The 17,353-nt window shown below is 39.3% G+C and overlaps 1 protein-coding gene across 1 annotated transcript in view; it reads right to left on the minus strand.

The window, feature by feature from the left end:
* cryzl1 (crystallin, zeta (quinone reductase)-like 1) overlaps positions 1 to 17,353 on the minus strand; it is a 74,656-nt gene that overhangs the window by 46,276 nt on the left and 11,027 nt on the right. Inside the window, exons 2-4 of the mRNA XM_059968897.1 lie at positions 13,152 to 13,223; positions 6,880 to 6,957; positions 2,561 to 2,633 (exon numbers count right to left, since the gene is read on the minus strand). Coding sequence (XP_059824880.1) covers positions 2,561 to 2,633; positions 6,880 to 6,957; positions 13,152 to 13,217 — 217 coding nt within the window. The 5' untranslated portion in view covers positions 13,218 to 13,223. The remainder of the gene's footprint in view (positions 1 to 2,560; positions 2,634 to 6,879; positions 6,958 to 13,151; positions 13,224 to 17,353) is intronic.

The following is a 17,353-nucleotide window of genomic DNA, read 5'->3' on the forward strand; positions in this document are numbered from 1 at the left end:
GCTGTCCAGATGTTCCAGGATTGAGTGAAGAGCCAATGAGATAGCATCTGCTGTGGATCTGTTACTCTGTTAGGCAAATTGGAACAGATCTAAGTTACTCCTCAGGCAGGAGTTGATATGTTTAATCAGCAACCTTTTAAAGCACTTCTTCATGCTGGATGCAAGTCCTACTGGATGATAGTCAGTGAGGCAGGTCACCATGTCCTTCTTGGCAATGGTAGAATTGAAACCTGCTTGAAGCAGATGGGTACCTCAGACTGCTGAAGCAAGATGTTAAAGATCTCTACTAGTTGATCAGCACAGGTCTTTAGCACTTGGCCAGGTACCCCAGCTGGGCCGGATGTTTCTTGTGTGTACTCGCCTTCCAGAAAGCTGGTTGCACATTGGCCTCAGAGTCTGATAACAAAAGGATCATCAGGGTCTGTGGGAGTTTGAGATGGTTCCTCCACATTTTGACAGTCAAAGGTAACCAAATGCATTTTAGACTATAAGACATAGGAGCAGAATTAGCTCATTTGGATCATTGAGTCTGCTCTGCTATTCCATAACTTCTGATATTATCCCTTTCAACCTTATTCTCCTACCTTCTTCCCATAATCTTTGATACCTTTACTAATTAAGAACCTATCAACCCCCACATTAAATATATCCAATGACTTGGCTTCCATAGCCATCTGTAGCAACGAATTTCACAGATTCACCATCCACTGGCTGAAGAAATTCCTCCTTATCTCTGTTCTAAAGGGATGTCCTTCCATTCTGAGGCTGAACCTTCTGATACTAGACTCCCCCACTATGGGAAACTCTATTGTATTTTGAACTCTGTTGTTTCTTGTTACAATATCCAGTTTTTGCACAGAAAATTGTGACCAATGTCTTAGGGATAGATATAAAAGCTAGGGTGCCTAAGACTTTTGCATAGTACTGTATCTCTGTATTTGTCAAAGTGGAGTGGAGAACGAGTTTGTAAATCTGGTGGGAGCAAAGGATGTTGGGAATGGTGAGGGTGAAACATCACAGAAAGGGTGTGAGACAAGTGGCAGAGAAGGACATCTAGGGGTGCAGTTAGTATGGGTACTGAGAAACTAAGCAAGGCCATTTGATTCCAAGCAATTAGCTTAGTGATCATTACAGAATGTTTCTCAGGTGCTTCCTGCTCCCTCCCCTCTTCCTTCCCCTTTTTCCAACCACAATTCCCTTCTCTCTGCCCCCTTCCCAATCTGTTCATAATAGAGACCTATATCAGGATCAGTTTTATCATCACTCACATATGTCATGAAATTTGTTTTTGTTTCAGCAACAGTACAGTGCAATACATACAATCACTACAGTACTGTGCAAAAGTCAACTATCTACGGTCGATCTGTTTATAACAGAATGGGATAGATAAGGCATTAAATGATTTCAGGATCTTTTTGTTGGAGGGAATCTTTCTTCTTTTGAGCAGCTTTCAATGAAATATAACCTATCAAATACCCACTTTTTTTCTATATCTACAGATTAGAGATTTTTAAAGATCTAAACTACATACATTTCCTACTAGCCCGGATAACAACATAATAGATGTAATTTTTAATTTGAAACCTTTTGAAAATGGCTCAATATCTTATATTTATGGTATGTTGTCGGGATGGAGAATGGCTTCTTTAGATAAAATTAAAAAAGATTGGGAAAAGGATCTACAGACTTCATTATCTGACGAGACTTGGAGAGTTATTTTCAAAATGGTTAATTTTTCATCATTATGTGCTCGTCATTCCCTTCTACAATTTACAGCAGTACATAGGGCTCATATATCTAAAGACAAGCTCTCTTGTTGATATATCTCCTTATTGCGACAGATGTAATAATGGAGAAGCTTCATTAATTCATGTGTTTTGGTCATGTTTGAGCCTTGAAAAATATTGAAAAGATGTATTCCAAACTTTTTCTGTTCCCCCTCCCCATACATGCTCAATGGTTATGTGATGTTATGTCATGTTTAAATCTAGAGAAGATTCGTTGTTCGTTTTCTGATTCTAACCAAGATTTTCAAACGTTATGGGGACCCTTTCTGAACTATTTAAAAAATCTTTGAATTGTTATTAAAATATAGATCAGGGCTAATATTATAAAACACTATATGGTAAAGTACTCTTTTTTTCCCTCTTGTTTTTTTTTTACCAACCAGCTTTTTCTTGGTAGGGGGTTTAGATTTTTTTAATAATATAATTAATCATACTATTGTATTTCATCATTCAATTTATTTTATTTGATTGATTATCATTATGGGACACCATGATTGTATCAGTGTGATTTATATACAGTGCATTTTGTGCTACCTTATTTTGATTTATAGTAAGTATCCTTCTGAATTCTGTATTTGTGTATATGAAACTTAATGTAAATATTCAAAAAAGAAAGACAAGTTTTGGGCACCCAACCTATATATATGTGCCTGAGACTTTTGCACAGTACTGCAAGAGCTAAGTGATTTTTAAAAATACATGCCAAGCACTACCATTTTCTGGATAAACCCTTGACCATCAGGGAAAGGATAAAAAAAAGATTACAAACTTACCCTCAATAACTATGCCAGCAACTTCTCTTCCAATTGGTAAGAAATTTTTCTGCATTTTTAACTCAGCCAGCAGCTAGACATAAAATTAATGTTTTAATAACAAAAAGTGATCAGTTAATGTTTCTCACTTTCCAAATAATATTCTGAATGCTTTACATAGAGATATTTATATTTTGTTAACTAAGAGTACAGGATAAATACTTTAAATTCATAATGTGCATCACTACACAGAAAGACAAGGAGTGTTTATAATTGAACAGCCATTTCAAAAAGCAGGCATAGACACATTGGAGTGCAAGGTTACCTCGCGCTATGTAATTTAACGAGTTTAGGTAAAAAGAAATCAAGATTCCAGTCCAATTGCCAGAGAAGTTTGAAAGAACTTGGACTCCGTTTAACTTTTCTATGATTAAAATAGGTTTAAGTTGGATTGTCCCAGAAATTAGTACTAGGACCACGTTTTTCTTCAGTATAGATAATTTGGATTTGAACAAAAAGAAGACAATTCAGAAGTCTGTCGGTAATGAAAAAATTGGAATTTAAAAGGAAAAGATGAGTAAGAAGATTGTCAGGAGTACAAATGCAAAAGCAGAAACAGAATGTGGTGTTACAAATGGAAGACTAGAGTACAAATACATTTTTAAAAAAGCAAGTAGGCATTTGCTTAAAACATTGGGGAAGATATTGTTACAGGACTAAATTTGTTACAAAGTGTAGTGGATGTGCCCAGTCCATCATGGGTAAAGCCCTCCTCACCATTGAGCACAATGACATGGAGCATTGAAAAGCAGCATCCATCGCCACCCAGGTCATGTTCTCTTCTCGCTGCTGCCATCAGGGAGAAGGCACAGTAGCCTCAGGACTCACACCACCATGTTCAGGAACAGTTATTACCCCTCAACCATGAACAAAAGTGGTTAATTTCACTCAGCTTCATTTGCCCCATCACTGAAATGTTCCCACAACCTATGGGCTCACTTTCAAGGAGTCCCCCTCTCATGTTCCTGATACTTATTATTATTTATTTCATTTTGTATTTGCACAGTTTATTGTCTTTTGCACCCTGATTGAATGACCAGTCGGTGTGGTCTTTCATTGATTCTTATATGGCTATTAATCTATAATGGATTTATTGAATATGCCCACAAAAAATGAATCTCAGGGTTGTACATGGAGACATATATACTTCGATAATAAATTTACTTTGAAGTTGAACTCCTGGTATGTCACTATGGAAATGATATTAAAATCATACAAAAAAGCATGGTTTAGAGTCAGCAGGTCTCAAAAATGTAATTATCTGCTTTAAATATATTCAATAACTTGGTTTCTACAGCCATCCATGGCAATGATTCCACAGATTTACCATGCTCTAGCTAAAGAAGTTCATTCTCATCTCTGTTCTAAGTGGACGTCCTTCTGGTCTCAGTCCCACCCTCTATAGGCAACATCCTCTCCACATCCACTCTATCTATGCCCTTCAATATTTTATAGGTTTCAATGAGATCCTTCCTCCCTCATTCTTCTAAACTCCAATGAGTACAGACCCAAAGTCATTAAATGCCCCAAGTACATTAACTCTTTCATTCCCAGAATCATTATTGTGAATGTCCTCTGGACCCTCTCCAATACCCGCAGATCTTTTCTTTGATAAGGGGCCCAAAATTACTCACAATATTCCAAGGGCTGTCTAATAAATGCTTTTTAAAGCATTACATACTTGCTCTTATATTCTAGTCCTCTTGAAATAAAGGCTAACATTGCATTTGCCTTCCTTACCATCTTGCCCATATCCTACATGAGGACTCCCAAATCCCTTTGAATCTCTGATTTCTGAATTTTTCTCCCCATTTAGAGAATAGTCTTTACCTTTATTCTTTCTACCAACGTGAATGACCATACACTACACCATATTCCATCTGCCACTTCTTTGTCCATTCTCCCAATCTATCCAAGTCCTTCTGCAGACTCCCTGCTTCCTCAACATAACTTGCCATTCAACCTCTTTGTATAGTCTGCAAACATGACCATAAAGCCATCAATTCCGTCATCCAAATTGTTAGCATACAACATGAAAAGAAATGGTCCAATACCAACTCCTGCAGAAAACTACCAGTCACCAACAGCCAACTAGAATAGGCCTCCTTTATTGCCACTCTGCCTCCTGTCAAGAAGCCAATATTCTATCCATGCTAACATCTTTCCTGTCATATCATGCCCACCGATCTTGTTCAACAGCCTTATATGCGCCACCTTGTCATAGGCTTTCTGAAAATACAGGTAACAACATCCACTGATTCTACTTTGTCTGTCCTGTCTGCTATTTCCTCAAAGAATTCCAACAGATTTGTCATGCAAGATACTTTATCATGTACCTCCAAGTATCCTGAAACCTCATCCCTAATAGTAAATTCAAACATCTTCCCAACCACTGAAGTCAGGCTAACTGACCTTTAATTTCCTGTTTTCTGCCTCCCTCCATTCTTCCAATCCTCTGGAACCATTCCAGAATCCATTGATTCTTGAAAAATCAGTACTAATGCCTCCACAATCTCTTCAGCTACCCCTTTCAGAACCCTGTGGTGTAGTCTATCTGCTGCAGCTGACTTATCTACTTTCAGCTTCCCAAGCACCTTCTCCTTAGTAAGCAACTGCACTCATTCTGCCTCTTGGCACTCTTGAACTTTTGGCATACTTCTAGTGTCTTCTACAGTGAAGACTGATGCAAAGTACTTATTGAGTTTGTCCACCATTTCTTTCTTCCCCCCCATTACTACCTCTCCAGTGTCATTCTGAAGTGGTCCCATATCCACTCTCACCTCTCTTTTACTCCATATATCTAAAGAAACTTCTGGTATCCTCTTTGAGATTTTTGGCTATCTTACGTTTATATTTCATCTTTTCTCTCATGGTTTTTTTTTAAGTTGCCTTCTGTTGGATTTTGAAAGCTTTTTAATCCTGTAACTTCCCACTAATTTTCACTTTACTATGTGCCCTCACTTCTGTTTTTATGCTGCTTTTGACTTCCCTTGTCACCCACTTCATCCTCCCCTTAGAACATTTGTTCATCTTTAGGATGTATCTATCCTGCACCTTCTGAATTGCCATCATGTCCCTAAATCTCTATTTAATATTACTTAACAAAGAGGACTCATTTCAGTGCAGTGATATTAAATAAGGTTACATATGATATTTGAAACTACAGACCTTTCATGAGATGGATTCAATATTATAAGACAAATATAAAAGCAATAACATCTAAAATTTTATCTCCACATTCATAACCAATTCTGGAGTCAGTAATACAGGGCATCCAAATCATTCTTGAAATCACAAACATAGGTTTAGCTACAAAACAAAATGATAAACTGTATTTTCTATGATGCTTTAACCTATTTTTCTCTAATTGGCTTATTAATTTCATGCAATTCATGAGTCCTATCCAACTGGATACTTAGTAATGTCATATTCATTCTCTCGGGAAAACTATCCTGCATGTGGAGAAAACAGACTATAGATTTTACTGACATCACAAAAGATTCTGCAGATGTTGGAAATATTGAGTAAAGTGCTGGAGAAACTTGCTAAAGGTTAAGCATTTTCTTCTTCCCCTTCCTTTCCAGTCCTGATGAAGGTTTTCTGTCTGAAACGCCAACTGTTTATTTCCCTCCATAGATGCTGTCTGACTTGCTGAGTCCCTGCAACATTTTGTGTGCGTTGCTCTAGATTTCCAGTATCTACAGAATCTTTTATGTTTATCATACTTCTGTAGTAATGTTCTTACCTCCCTATGACTTCTCTTATCACCTTGATTTTTTTTGCAGTTTGTGTAAAAATAAACATGTACCAATACAATGGGTATTTTTGTCGTGGGGCTTTCAGAGGGAAGGAAATGGAAAATGAACTAGCATAGAACACTAGCTCCATGTACTGCAGCTCACTTGCCTGGGGATCAAATCTACTTAGCTCTTCCTGCCAAATGAGTAACACCTTCCAGGGATGATGTAGCTGGGACCCAATTACTTGCCCGAAGCATGGAAGAGAGAAATTGCGAAGATGCTGAGCGTTGTGCTCACATATGACAAAAGGCACTTAAAAAAAAGGTGCAGAAGTTGATTTGTGCTCTTATAACTAGTTCAAGCAATTGCGTGATAAGAAATGCTTTATGTACAAGGACAAATACAAATGTGGAAACTATCATACTATAAAAATATCTGAATAGAAATTTAAAACCCTAAATGATAAACCCAGAAGAAACTCAACTAATCCAGCCACCTCTTATCTTGTAATCAACTTGTGCAACACTGAATTAGACTTACCTTTGTGTTCACAGGGCTGAATGCACAAACTTTAACCTGTATTTTGATATAATGATCATATATACTAGAAGGAGGTTCCTAGGAAATAAAAGAAAATGTTTTGTCGATCATACATCAATAATAACACTTTGTCATTGTGTCATCTTGAATGAATAACTTGTTTATGCTTCACTGATATACCTCTCAGTGAAGCCAGAGTATATAGTTCAAGGTGATTTCACTAATCACATCACGAGGCTGCTGCTCCCTGTTGTCTTAATTCTGGAGCTATAGCAAAATAAAAATAAAACAGCACACGCCAGTAAAGTCTCAGGAGGTCAAGAAGCAAGCACTGAAAGAGAAAAACCACTGCACAACTGCCTATGCTGATGAGAGTTTACTGGCACGTGTTGTTTTTGATTTTACATTTCCACCAGTCTTACAATTTATTACAACTGGGCTTGCTTGGGGCCTGGATATCTACGCATAGTGCAAATAAAAAAGTTTGAGGAAAATGAATGTGTGCACACACACACACCACCCCACCCCTCAATCAACTTCATGTCAACTCCACATAGCCCTGCAGTTTCTCTCCTTTTAAGTCCCTTTTTGAATGCTGTAGTGGTATGTGTCTCCAATAAATTCCTAGCCATTCATTCAAGTTTCCAAACACATGCCATTTTTGTTTTTTTTTACCAACTCCCTTCCTTGAATTGTGCTCTTCTACCAATGGCAAGATTTTCTCCCACCAAATCTGCTTCGAACATTGATGATGTTAAGACATTAGATGACCCCTCAAATTCTTTTGTGCCACAGAGAACAATCCCAGTTTCTCTAGAATATACCACTAAAGTAGCACAATTCCAAAATTACTTCTTTTGTACTCTCTCTTTCTAAGGCTCTCCCTTCTTTCCAGCATGGCGTCTTGAATTGCCAAACCAATGTTTTAGAGTCATAGAGAAACAGTCCTCTTACCCACTGAGTCCACACCAGCACAACAACAATTAACACTACCCTGTGGCGACCCACTTCCTAGCGCACTCGAACCGGCTCACAAATAGCCAGCGCGCTGGCATAAAGGCCAGTCCCAAAAGGGCGCCAAGTCTGCTTCACCAACAAAGGGAAAAGCCCGCGCGGGACTGTGAATACGTGCCCCCTATAGCATCCGAGCCCGGGGAGGGCGGGATCAGGGAGGCTTTAAAGCGAGGCCGCGAAGTTCAAATAAAGTCTTTTTTAACTGCAGTTTACCATTTCTGTGTCGTTATTTCAGCACTGCGTGTAACACACAGCTACAACCCTACGTTATTCCTATTGTATTCTTCTTGCATTCTGTTCAACTCTCCACAGATTCTACCACACACCTAAATTAGAGGAGCAATTTATGGTGGCCATTTAAGCTACCAACCTTAATGTCTTTGGAATATGGGAGGAAACTGATGCACCAGGAGGAAATATGCTGCGGGGGAACATGCAAGTTCATAAGAACATAAGAACCTAAGAACTAGGAGCAGGAGTAGGCCATCTGGCCCATCAAGCCTGCTCTGCCATTCAATAAGATTATGGCTGATCTGGCCATGGACTCATCTCCACCTACCTGCCTTTTCCTCATAACCCTTAATTCCCCTAATATGCAAAAATCTATCCAACCTGGTCTTAAATATATTTACTGAGGTGGTTTCCACTGCTTCATTGGACAGAGAATTCCACAGATTCACCACTCTCTGGGAAAAGCAGTTCCTCCTCATCTCTGTCCTATACCTACTCCCCAAATCTTAAGGCGATGCCCTCTAGTTCTAGTCTCACCTATCAGTGGAAACAACTTTCCTGCCTCCATCTTATCTATCCCTTTCATAATTTTATATGTTTCTATAAGATCCCCTCTCATTCTTTTGAATTCCAGTGAGTACAGTCCCAGGCAACTCAATGTCTCCTCACAGTCTAACTCCCTCATCTTGGAATCAATCTGATGAACCACCTTTGCACTGCCTCCAATGTCAATATCTCCTTCCTCAAGTAAGGAAACTAGAACAGCACGCAGTACTCCAGGTGCGACCTCACCAGTACCTTGTACAGTTGCAGCATAACCTCCCCGCTCTTAAATTCAATCTCTCTGGCAATGAAGGGCAACATCCCTTTTGCCTTCTTGATAGCCTGCTGCACCTCCAAACCAACCTTTTGTGATTCATGCACACGTACTCCCAAGTTCCTCCACACAGCAGCATGCTGCAATTTTTTTTTAACCATTTAAATAATAACCTGCTCTTCCATTTTTTCTTCCAAAATGGATGACCTCACATTTAACAACATTGTACAAACAGTGTACTCCATCTGCCAGAGGTTGCCCCTTCACTTAACCTATCTATATCTCTCTGCAGAATCTCCGTATCTTCTGCACAATTTGCTTTTTGCTTTTCCACTCAATTTAGTATCATCAGCAAACTTAGATACACCACATTTGGTCCCCTCTTCCAGGTCGTTAATGTATATCGTGAGTAGTTGCAAGACCAACACCGACCTGTGGCACACAGCCCACCACTGATTACCAACCACAGTAAAATCAATGTCTCCCAACTTTCTGCTTTCTAATAGTTAACTAATCCTCTATCCATGTCAATACATCACCCCCAACTCTATGCATCCTTATCTTATGGATAAGTCTTTTATGTGGCACCTGATCAAACGCATTCTGGAAATCCAAGTAAATAACGTCCATCTGTTCCCCTCTATCCACTGCATTCATTATATCCTCAAAGAACTCCAGTAAATTTGTGTCAAACAGGATCTGCCTTTGCTGAATCCATGCTGCATCTGCCTGATGGATCCATTTCTTTCCAAATGCCTCACTATTTCTTCTTTAATGATAGCTTCAAGCATTTTCCCAATTACAGATGTTAAACTAACTGGCCTATAGTTACCTGACTTTTGCCTACATCCTAAATTGAACAATGGTGTGACATTCACCTCTTCCAATCAGCCTGGACTTGTACAGAATCCAGAGAATTTTGGCAAATTATCAGCAAAGCCTCTACTATAAATTCTGCCACTTCTTTCAGTACCCTAGGATGTATTCCATCAAGACCAGAGGACTTATCTGTCTTCAGGCCCAAGTACATTCAGCACTACCTCTTTAGTGATAGCTATTGTATCTTGGTCCTCACCTCCCATCACATCCATAACATCTCTCTTTGGCATGTTAGACATGTCCTCCACTGAACACCAACACAAAATAGTCATTCAAAGCCCTTGCCATTTCCTCATTACCCAATATCAATTCTCTCTTTTCGTCCTCCAAGGGACCTACATTCACTTTAGCCACCCTTTTCCACTTTATATAATAATGAAAACTTTTACTATCCATTTTTATATTTTGTGCTAGTTTATTTCCATGATCTGTCTTCCCTTTCTTTATTGCTCGTTTAGTGGTTCTTTGTTGCTTTTTAAAGTTTTCTCAATCTTCCAGTTTCCCATTAGTCTTAGAAACTTTGTATGCACGAGCTTTTAATTTGATGCCTTCTTTTATTTCCTTAGTTATCCAAGGCTGGCTCTCCCCACCCTTACTGTCCTTGCTTTTAACTGGAATATACTTTTGTTGAGCACCTTGAAAAATTCCTTTGAAAGTCTTTCAATGTTCCTCAACTGTCCCACCACGTAGTCTGTGTTCCCAGAATACACTAGCCAAATCCTCCCTCATCCCATTGTAGTCTCCATTGTTTAGGCATAATACACTAGTCCACACTCTGTTTGTATGAGAAACTAAATCATACTGTGATCACTCTTTCCAAGAGGATCCTTAACTACATGATCATGAATTTTATCTGTCTCATTCCACAGGACCAGATCTAACATAGCACGTTCTCTTGTAGGTTCACACTAACACCAGTTGAAGTTAGGATCTTGGGCATTTGAGGCAGCAGTTCTACTAGATGTGCCATTGTGCTTCCAAGATTCAAGGTTATACAAGCTCTTGTATTCTAAGTAATTCATGAAATTGTTCAAAAAAACTTTCCAAGTCTCTTGATTACTATACATGTTCCCAGATATCTAATCCTGTTCCCATTTAGAAATATTTGTATTGCCCATTCTAATTATTACCAAATGGAACACTTGATTTTTTTTTTCTACTGAATTTCTCCTGGAATATAGTTACTCATTCCACTAGCTTTGTCCAAATCCTCTTCATCACAATTTACAATCCGTTCAAGTTTTGTGGTCCTTAAATTTGAAAATGGAATCCTATAATCTCGAACTGAAGTCATTATTGCATGCCACACACACAAAATGCTCAGCAGGCCAGGCAGCATCTATGGAAAAGTGTACAGTTGAAGTTTCAGGCTGAGACCATTCATCACAGCTGGACAAAAAAAAAGATGAGGAGTGAGAGTAAGAAGGTAAGAAGGAGGAAGGGAAGGAAGAAACACAAAAGGATAGATAAAACTGGGGCAGGGGAGGTAAGGGGTGAAGTAGAGAGCTAAGAAGTTGACTGGTGAAAAAGATACAGGGCTGGAGAAGGGGGAATCTGATAGGAAAGGACAGAGGCCATGGAAGAAAGAAAAGGGGGAAGAGCACCAGAGGGAGGTGATGGGTAGGTAAGGAAATAAGATAAGAGAGGGAAAAGGGAATGGGAAATGATGAGGGTGGGCAGGGGGTCACTACTGGAAGTTCAAGAAATCGATGTTCATGCCATCAGGTTGGCAGCTACCCTGATGTTGCTCATCCAACCTGAATGTGACCTCATTGTGACAGTAGAGGAGGCCATGGGCTGACATGTTGGAATAGAAATGGGAAGTGGAATTAAAATGGGTGGCCACCTGGTGTTCCTGCTTTTTCTGGTGGATGGAGTGTAGGTACTCGGTGAAGTGATCTCACTGATATACAGGAGGCCAAACTGGATACAGCACCAGATACAGCAGGTGACTCCAAACAGACTCAAATGAAGTGTTGCCTCACATGGAAGTTTAGGGCCCGGAATGGTAGTGAAGGAGGAGGTGTAGGGGCAGGTGAAGCACTTGTTCTGCTTACAAGAGTAAGTGCCAGGATGGAGATCAGTGGGGAGGGACAAATATAGAAGAGAGTTGCATAAGGAGCAATCCCGGCAAAAAGCAGAAAGGTCGGGGTGGGGGATGGGGGTCAAGGGAAAGGTGTGCTTGGTGATGGGATCCCGTTGGAGATGGTGGAACTTATGGAGAATTATGTGCTGGATGTGGAGGTTGGTGGAGTTGTAGGTGAGGATAAGAGGAACCCTATCCCTGGTGGGGTGGCGGGAGAATGGGGTGAAGGGAGACGAGTGAGAAATTTAAGAAATGTGGTTGAGGGCAGTGCTGATGATGGAGGAAGCCCCTTTCTTTGAAGGAGGAGGACATTTCCTTAGTTCTGGAATAAAAAGCCTCATCTTGAGAGCAGATGATGCAGAGATGGTGGAAGTAAGAGAAGGGGATGGCTTTTTAACGAGTGAAAGGGTGGGAAGCGGTATAGTCCAGTTAGCTGAGTGAGTCAGTGGGTTTATAACAGACATCAGTAAATAAGTGGTCTCCAGAGATACATAAGTCCACTGTATACTTCCCTCAAGTATGATAAACAATCACTGATAGCTAAAGTGCTTCATATTTTTTGACACTGTCAATTTTCTATCCTTGTTACTTTTTATTTCATATGCTTGATTTTGATGACAAGCCTATCATGTGACACATGATCAAAGGCCTTTTGAAAGTTCTTTTAGATCACATCAACTATGGCTCTCTCATCAGCCCTATCATCTCATCCAAAATATTCAATCATGAAAATTAAGCACTCCTGTAATAAATCCACGCTGAATTTTATTAATCAATCCACACTTGCCCAAGTGATTACTAATTCTATTCCCAAATAAGGTTCTGAAGGCTCCCTTCCCACAGATGAAACTGACTGGCCCATCATATCTGAATTTGTCCTCACAGGTTGAAGTCCTTCATATTTTGGTCACAACAGTCAACAGTTAAAAAGTAAGAGTATATCAGTTATTTCTTCTGTGCAGATATGTATTAAATTTGAACACATAGGAGGTCATTATGCTTAAGGACATCCAGAGTGCTGGAATCAATATAAAATAGGAGTGTAACTTTTGAATATGGATGATAGTTCTAAACAATCTCAGCATTTATTGGCTCAAAATCATTTTGAATCAATATTTTAATGACAAGAACAGCAGAATAGCCTTGTGGAGTTGAATGGTGTCTCAATTCCATGTAATCAGATCAGGACAACAACCTTAAGCATGCACGTGTTTACTTTGTTTAATTTCCAAGTGCAGTGCTAACCTTATCTTGAAACACAAACTTCATATCTTCATTAGATCCTGCCAATTGGCAATACAGGCCCCTCATCTTGACCTAAGAAAAAACAAAGGAAAATGGTGCAGCAAATTACTAAGAACATAACAGCACAGTGTAAAAGCTCCTTGGCAAACAATGTTGTGCCAACCCTTTAACGTGCTCTAAACCCAATCTAACCCTTCCCTCCTACACAGCCTCCATTTTTTCTATCATCCGTGTGCCTAGGAGTTTCTTAAATGCTCCAAATGTATCTGCCTCTATCACCACTCTTCGCAAAGCATTCTATGCAGTCAACACTCTCTGTGGGAAAAAAAACTTCTCGGTCATCCCTCCACCCTTCTTTCCTTTGAAATAAGATACAAATTTCAAATTTATACAGACATGTTGCAAATCACATTTACTTGATATATTACATTCTACTTTCCCCTTCCCTCACCCCCATTCAGGTTAAAATGGTGGCTCAACTTCAAGAAGAAAATCTCCAGAGAAATACTGGATACTAAGTATTTTTACTAGAAAGAAATGCAAGGTGTCTGAAGTTACTTCTATACATCAAAGATTTGAGGCATACAGATAATACAATTTCTCGAAGTTCAAAGCACATAGTGGCTGAAAATCTAGAATCAGGGCTCTCTTATCAAAGAGTTCTCAACCTTCTTTATGCTATCGACCAATACCATTAAGCAAGGGGTCCCTTGACCACAGGTTGGGAACGCTTGTATCACACATCACTTGTAGATGATCACGAAAATAGATTTGAATCAAGTTAATCAAACAGCTTGTTATTTTCTAGCTGAAAGCAAGCTCATAAAATTATTATGCTTATCGGAGTTGATATTTGTACAATTTCACTTAAGCAACATGATGTAACAAATCTCCAGGGACCTGAATTCAATCCTTAATCTCAGGGGCTGCTGTCTATGTGGAGTTTGCAACTTGATATCTGTAGCATGTTCTGTCTTTCTCCCAACTATGAAAGATATGCTGGTAAATTAATTGGACGCTGTAATCTTAAATTGTGTTACTTCTTGTATAGGCAAGTGATAGAAATTATTGTGGAAAGAGAATAAGCTCCTGACTAGAAAGAACTATAGTCTGCAAATCAATGAATATGAATGAATCAATGACAGTGGAATTAGACAGACCAATTGCCTTTGTTCTCGCCATGTGTTTGATGGAAATGGAAGCTGCCATTTTGTGAAGAGACTCTGTGTTCTCCATTTTGTGAACTTAAGTTGCATGGCCTGATTAATGTTTTAAATTAGGCACAATGACATTCCAGGTGATCTGCTGGACTAGGGATCCTTTCCAAATAAGAAGTATTTGTGAGATGTTCTTTAGTGGGATATGACATGCTGGTTTGTGACTGTATTTGTCCCGTGTGATTCAAGCTGATTGAGAACAAAGAACCGTAAATTGCCAGTTGTCATTTGCAAAAAAAGAGCAATACATGGATGCTGGCTTAGAGCAGAACCAATAAAAAGGTATTAACGGTCAATCAGGTGACCAATGACTGTGGAATACAAATTCACAAGAGTCCAATCATATTCCATTCAGCTTAGTGTTTGTTATTTGTAGGCTGCCCTGATTCACAATCTCCCAGAATAGCAACAAAAAAAGGAGTGATTAGAAACCATAAACACATCATAATATGAACTACAAAGTCCAATCCAACAAACCATGTCGATTAAACCTTGCCCAAGACCCAGGGTTCAGGCTCCATCCTCCATCAGCATCGAGAGAGAGGGAAAGAGGGTCCCTATACTTCCTTTGGGAGCAGTAAGCAAGAGGGAGAGAGAAGTCGTCACTTGTAGCCACCTTCCTCTGGCAGCAGTGAGCAAAAGGTTGGAAGATGGCACTGAAAACCCCCTCGCCTTTCACACCTGCCTCGATGATTTCAATCTTCCTCAGCACGTTAATTGGCAAGATCAGTGAGAAATGGAGTTAATCATGTGCTTGTGCCCCTTCTCCAGGCTTCTTGGCCTCGAAGCATATTTCACTCAAAGCTTCACAAAATACCTCAAAGACAGCACAATGCCACATTGCTCAATCACCCCAACAACACTCCACCAAAATATAGATCACAGACTCCCAACAGTAGCAGAACCACATTTTTGAAAGAAAAAGATATAAAAGAAGTGAAAGAAGTAGTTCGTTGAACCATCTGGAGGATGTTGCCCTTGGTTGTGTTGTTTGCTGGCACCATCTTTTTCCAGTTTGGTTTAATTGACCTTAAAATTATACAGTACTTCCAGCAAAGATCAATTTCTTAAGGAGTCATCATGATTCAAACTTAGTGTACGAGTCTGCAAATATAACATTGTATTAAGGAAAACGGGTTTACACAGAAAATTAAATGCACACCTGCAATTCTTGTTTTCATTTTGTTGAAACATAAAATTTTAAACATAGGAACCATCTTGTGTGCAAAGAACTATGTAGCTTCCACCATCGAGCAACAAGTCCTCAGCCCTGCAAGTCATATATCTTCAACATTATTTCAAAACTTCATGAAACTTTCTTTCATCTTTTCATCCAATGAGTTCCAGACTTCAACCATCCCCTGTTTGAAAAAAAAAACTGCCTCTTCATCTTCTTTTAACTGTATGGCTCTAGTTTTTAAACTTTTATGAGAAAAGTGCCTTCATGTTTACTCTACCTATGCATTTCATAATTCTATTCGCCTCAACCAAGTCATCCCTAAGCCTCTGCATTTCCAAAATCAGAATCTTATTAATCCAATTGATCCTTTCATCAAACACTTTTCAGTCCAGACCATGTTTTAAATTTTCTCTGCACCATCTCCAGTATATTCAATTTGTTTAGCAATGTGGTGCCCAGAAGTGAACTGTAGGCCAGCTTTAGCATAAACTGCCTGCTCTTATGCATTGTTTTTATTAGTAATAATAATCTTTTTAGACATGATATTCTCTCCTGTTCAGAATCTGTAGACAAAATTTGCTTTGTTCCTTCACATCACTCAATATCATGGTATTTATTGGTAAATTGGGTTATTATTGACACGTAGTGAGATATAGTGAAAAACTTGTTTTGCATGCTGTCTATACAGATAATTCCATTACAATATTGTACTGAGGTAATGTAACAGAGAACAAGAACCAAATGCAGAATTAAAGTGCAGTGCATGCAGACAATAAGGTGGAAGGCCATAACAAGGCAAATTGTGAGGTCCACTCTATCATACAAGGGAAATGTTCAGTATTTTATTTTACAGCACGACAAAAGCTGCCCTTGAGCCTGGTGGTATATTCACAGGCTTTTGTATCCTTTGGCCAGTATTCGGGGGGGGGGGGGGGAGAGAAAGAAGAGAAAATGGTAGGGTGGGTGGGGTCTTTTGACTACCAATTCAGTGAGAAGTATAGATGGAGTCCATAGAGGGGAGGCTGTTTTTCGTGATGTGCTGAGCTGTACACACAACCCTCTGCAGTTTCTTGCAGTTACATACAGAGCAGTTGCCACATGAAGCCATGATGCATCCAGATACGGCAAGAAAAAACACATGCCAAATTTCTTTAGCATCCTGAGCAAGAAGAGGTGGTGGTGAGCTTTCTTGACCATAGATTTGCATCTGCTGTACCAGGACAGGCTATTGGTGGTGTTCACTCTGAGGAACTTGAATCTTTTAACCCTCTCAATCCCAGCACCATTGCTGTAAATAGGAATATGTATACTGCCCCACTTCCTGAAGTCAATGACCAGTTCTTTTGCTATTGTATATTCCTACCAGTTTTGCACCTCCGTAACTACATTACCTCTAGTCTCTGGATTAAATTTCATTTGCCATTTGAATGCCCAATTGATCATACAATCCTTACCTTTGAGCACTGATAGCTTTTTCTTCTCACCATCAACCATGTGGCCAATTTTTGTGTCATCTGCAGACTTCTTATATGCTTTTGAATTCAAAACTAAATCATTAATATTTATTGAAAATAATGGAGACCAAGTACTGTGTCCTGTGGAACCCCACTGATAACAGCGTCCCAGTTTACACTCTTCTGTGGACTTAGACACTTTTGACCAGACTGCCATACATGACCCTGTCATAATTCTAGCTAAAATTAATCAGTGTTATCCTACCTTGTTATCCCTTAAACATTAAATTACCTTTGTCACTTCAAATTTTTCCATAACAAATCCACTCTGACTGCTCTTGGAGTCTTTCT

Source organism: Hypanus sabinus, chromosome 4, assembly GCF_030144855.1.
Source record: "Hypanus sabinus isolate sHypSab1 chromosome 4, sHypSab1.hap1, whole genome shotgun sequence".
Classification (NCBI taxonomy): Eukaryota; Metazoa; Chordata; class Chondrichthyes; order Myliobatiformes; family Dasyatidae; genus Hypanus; species Hypanus sabinus.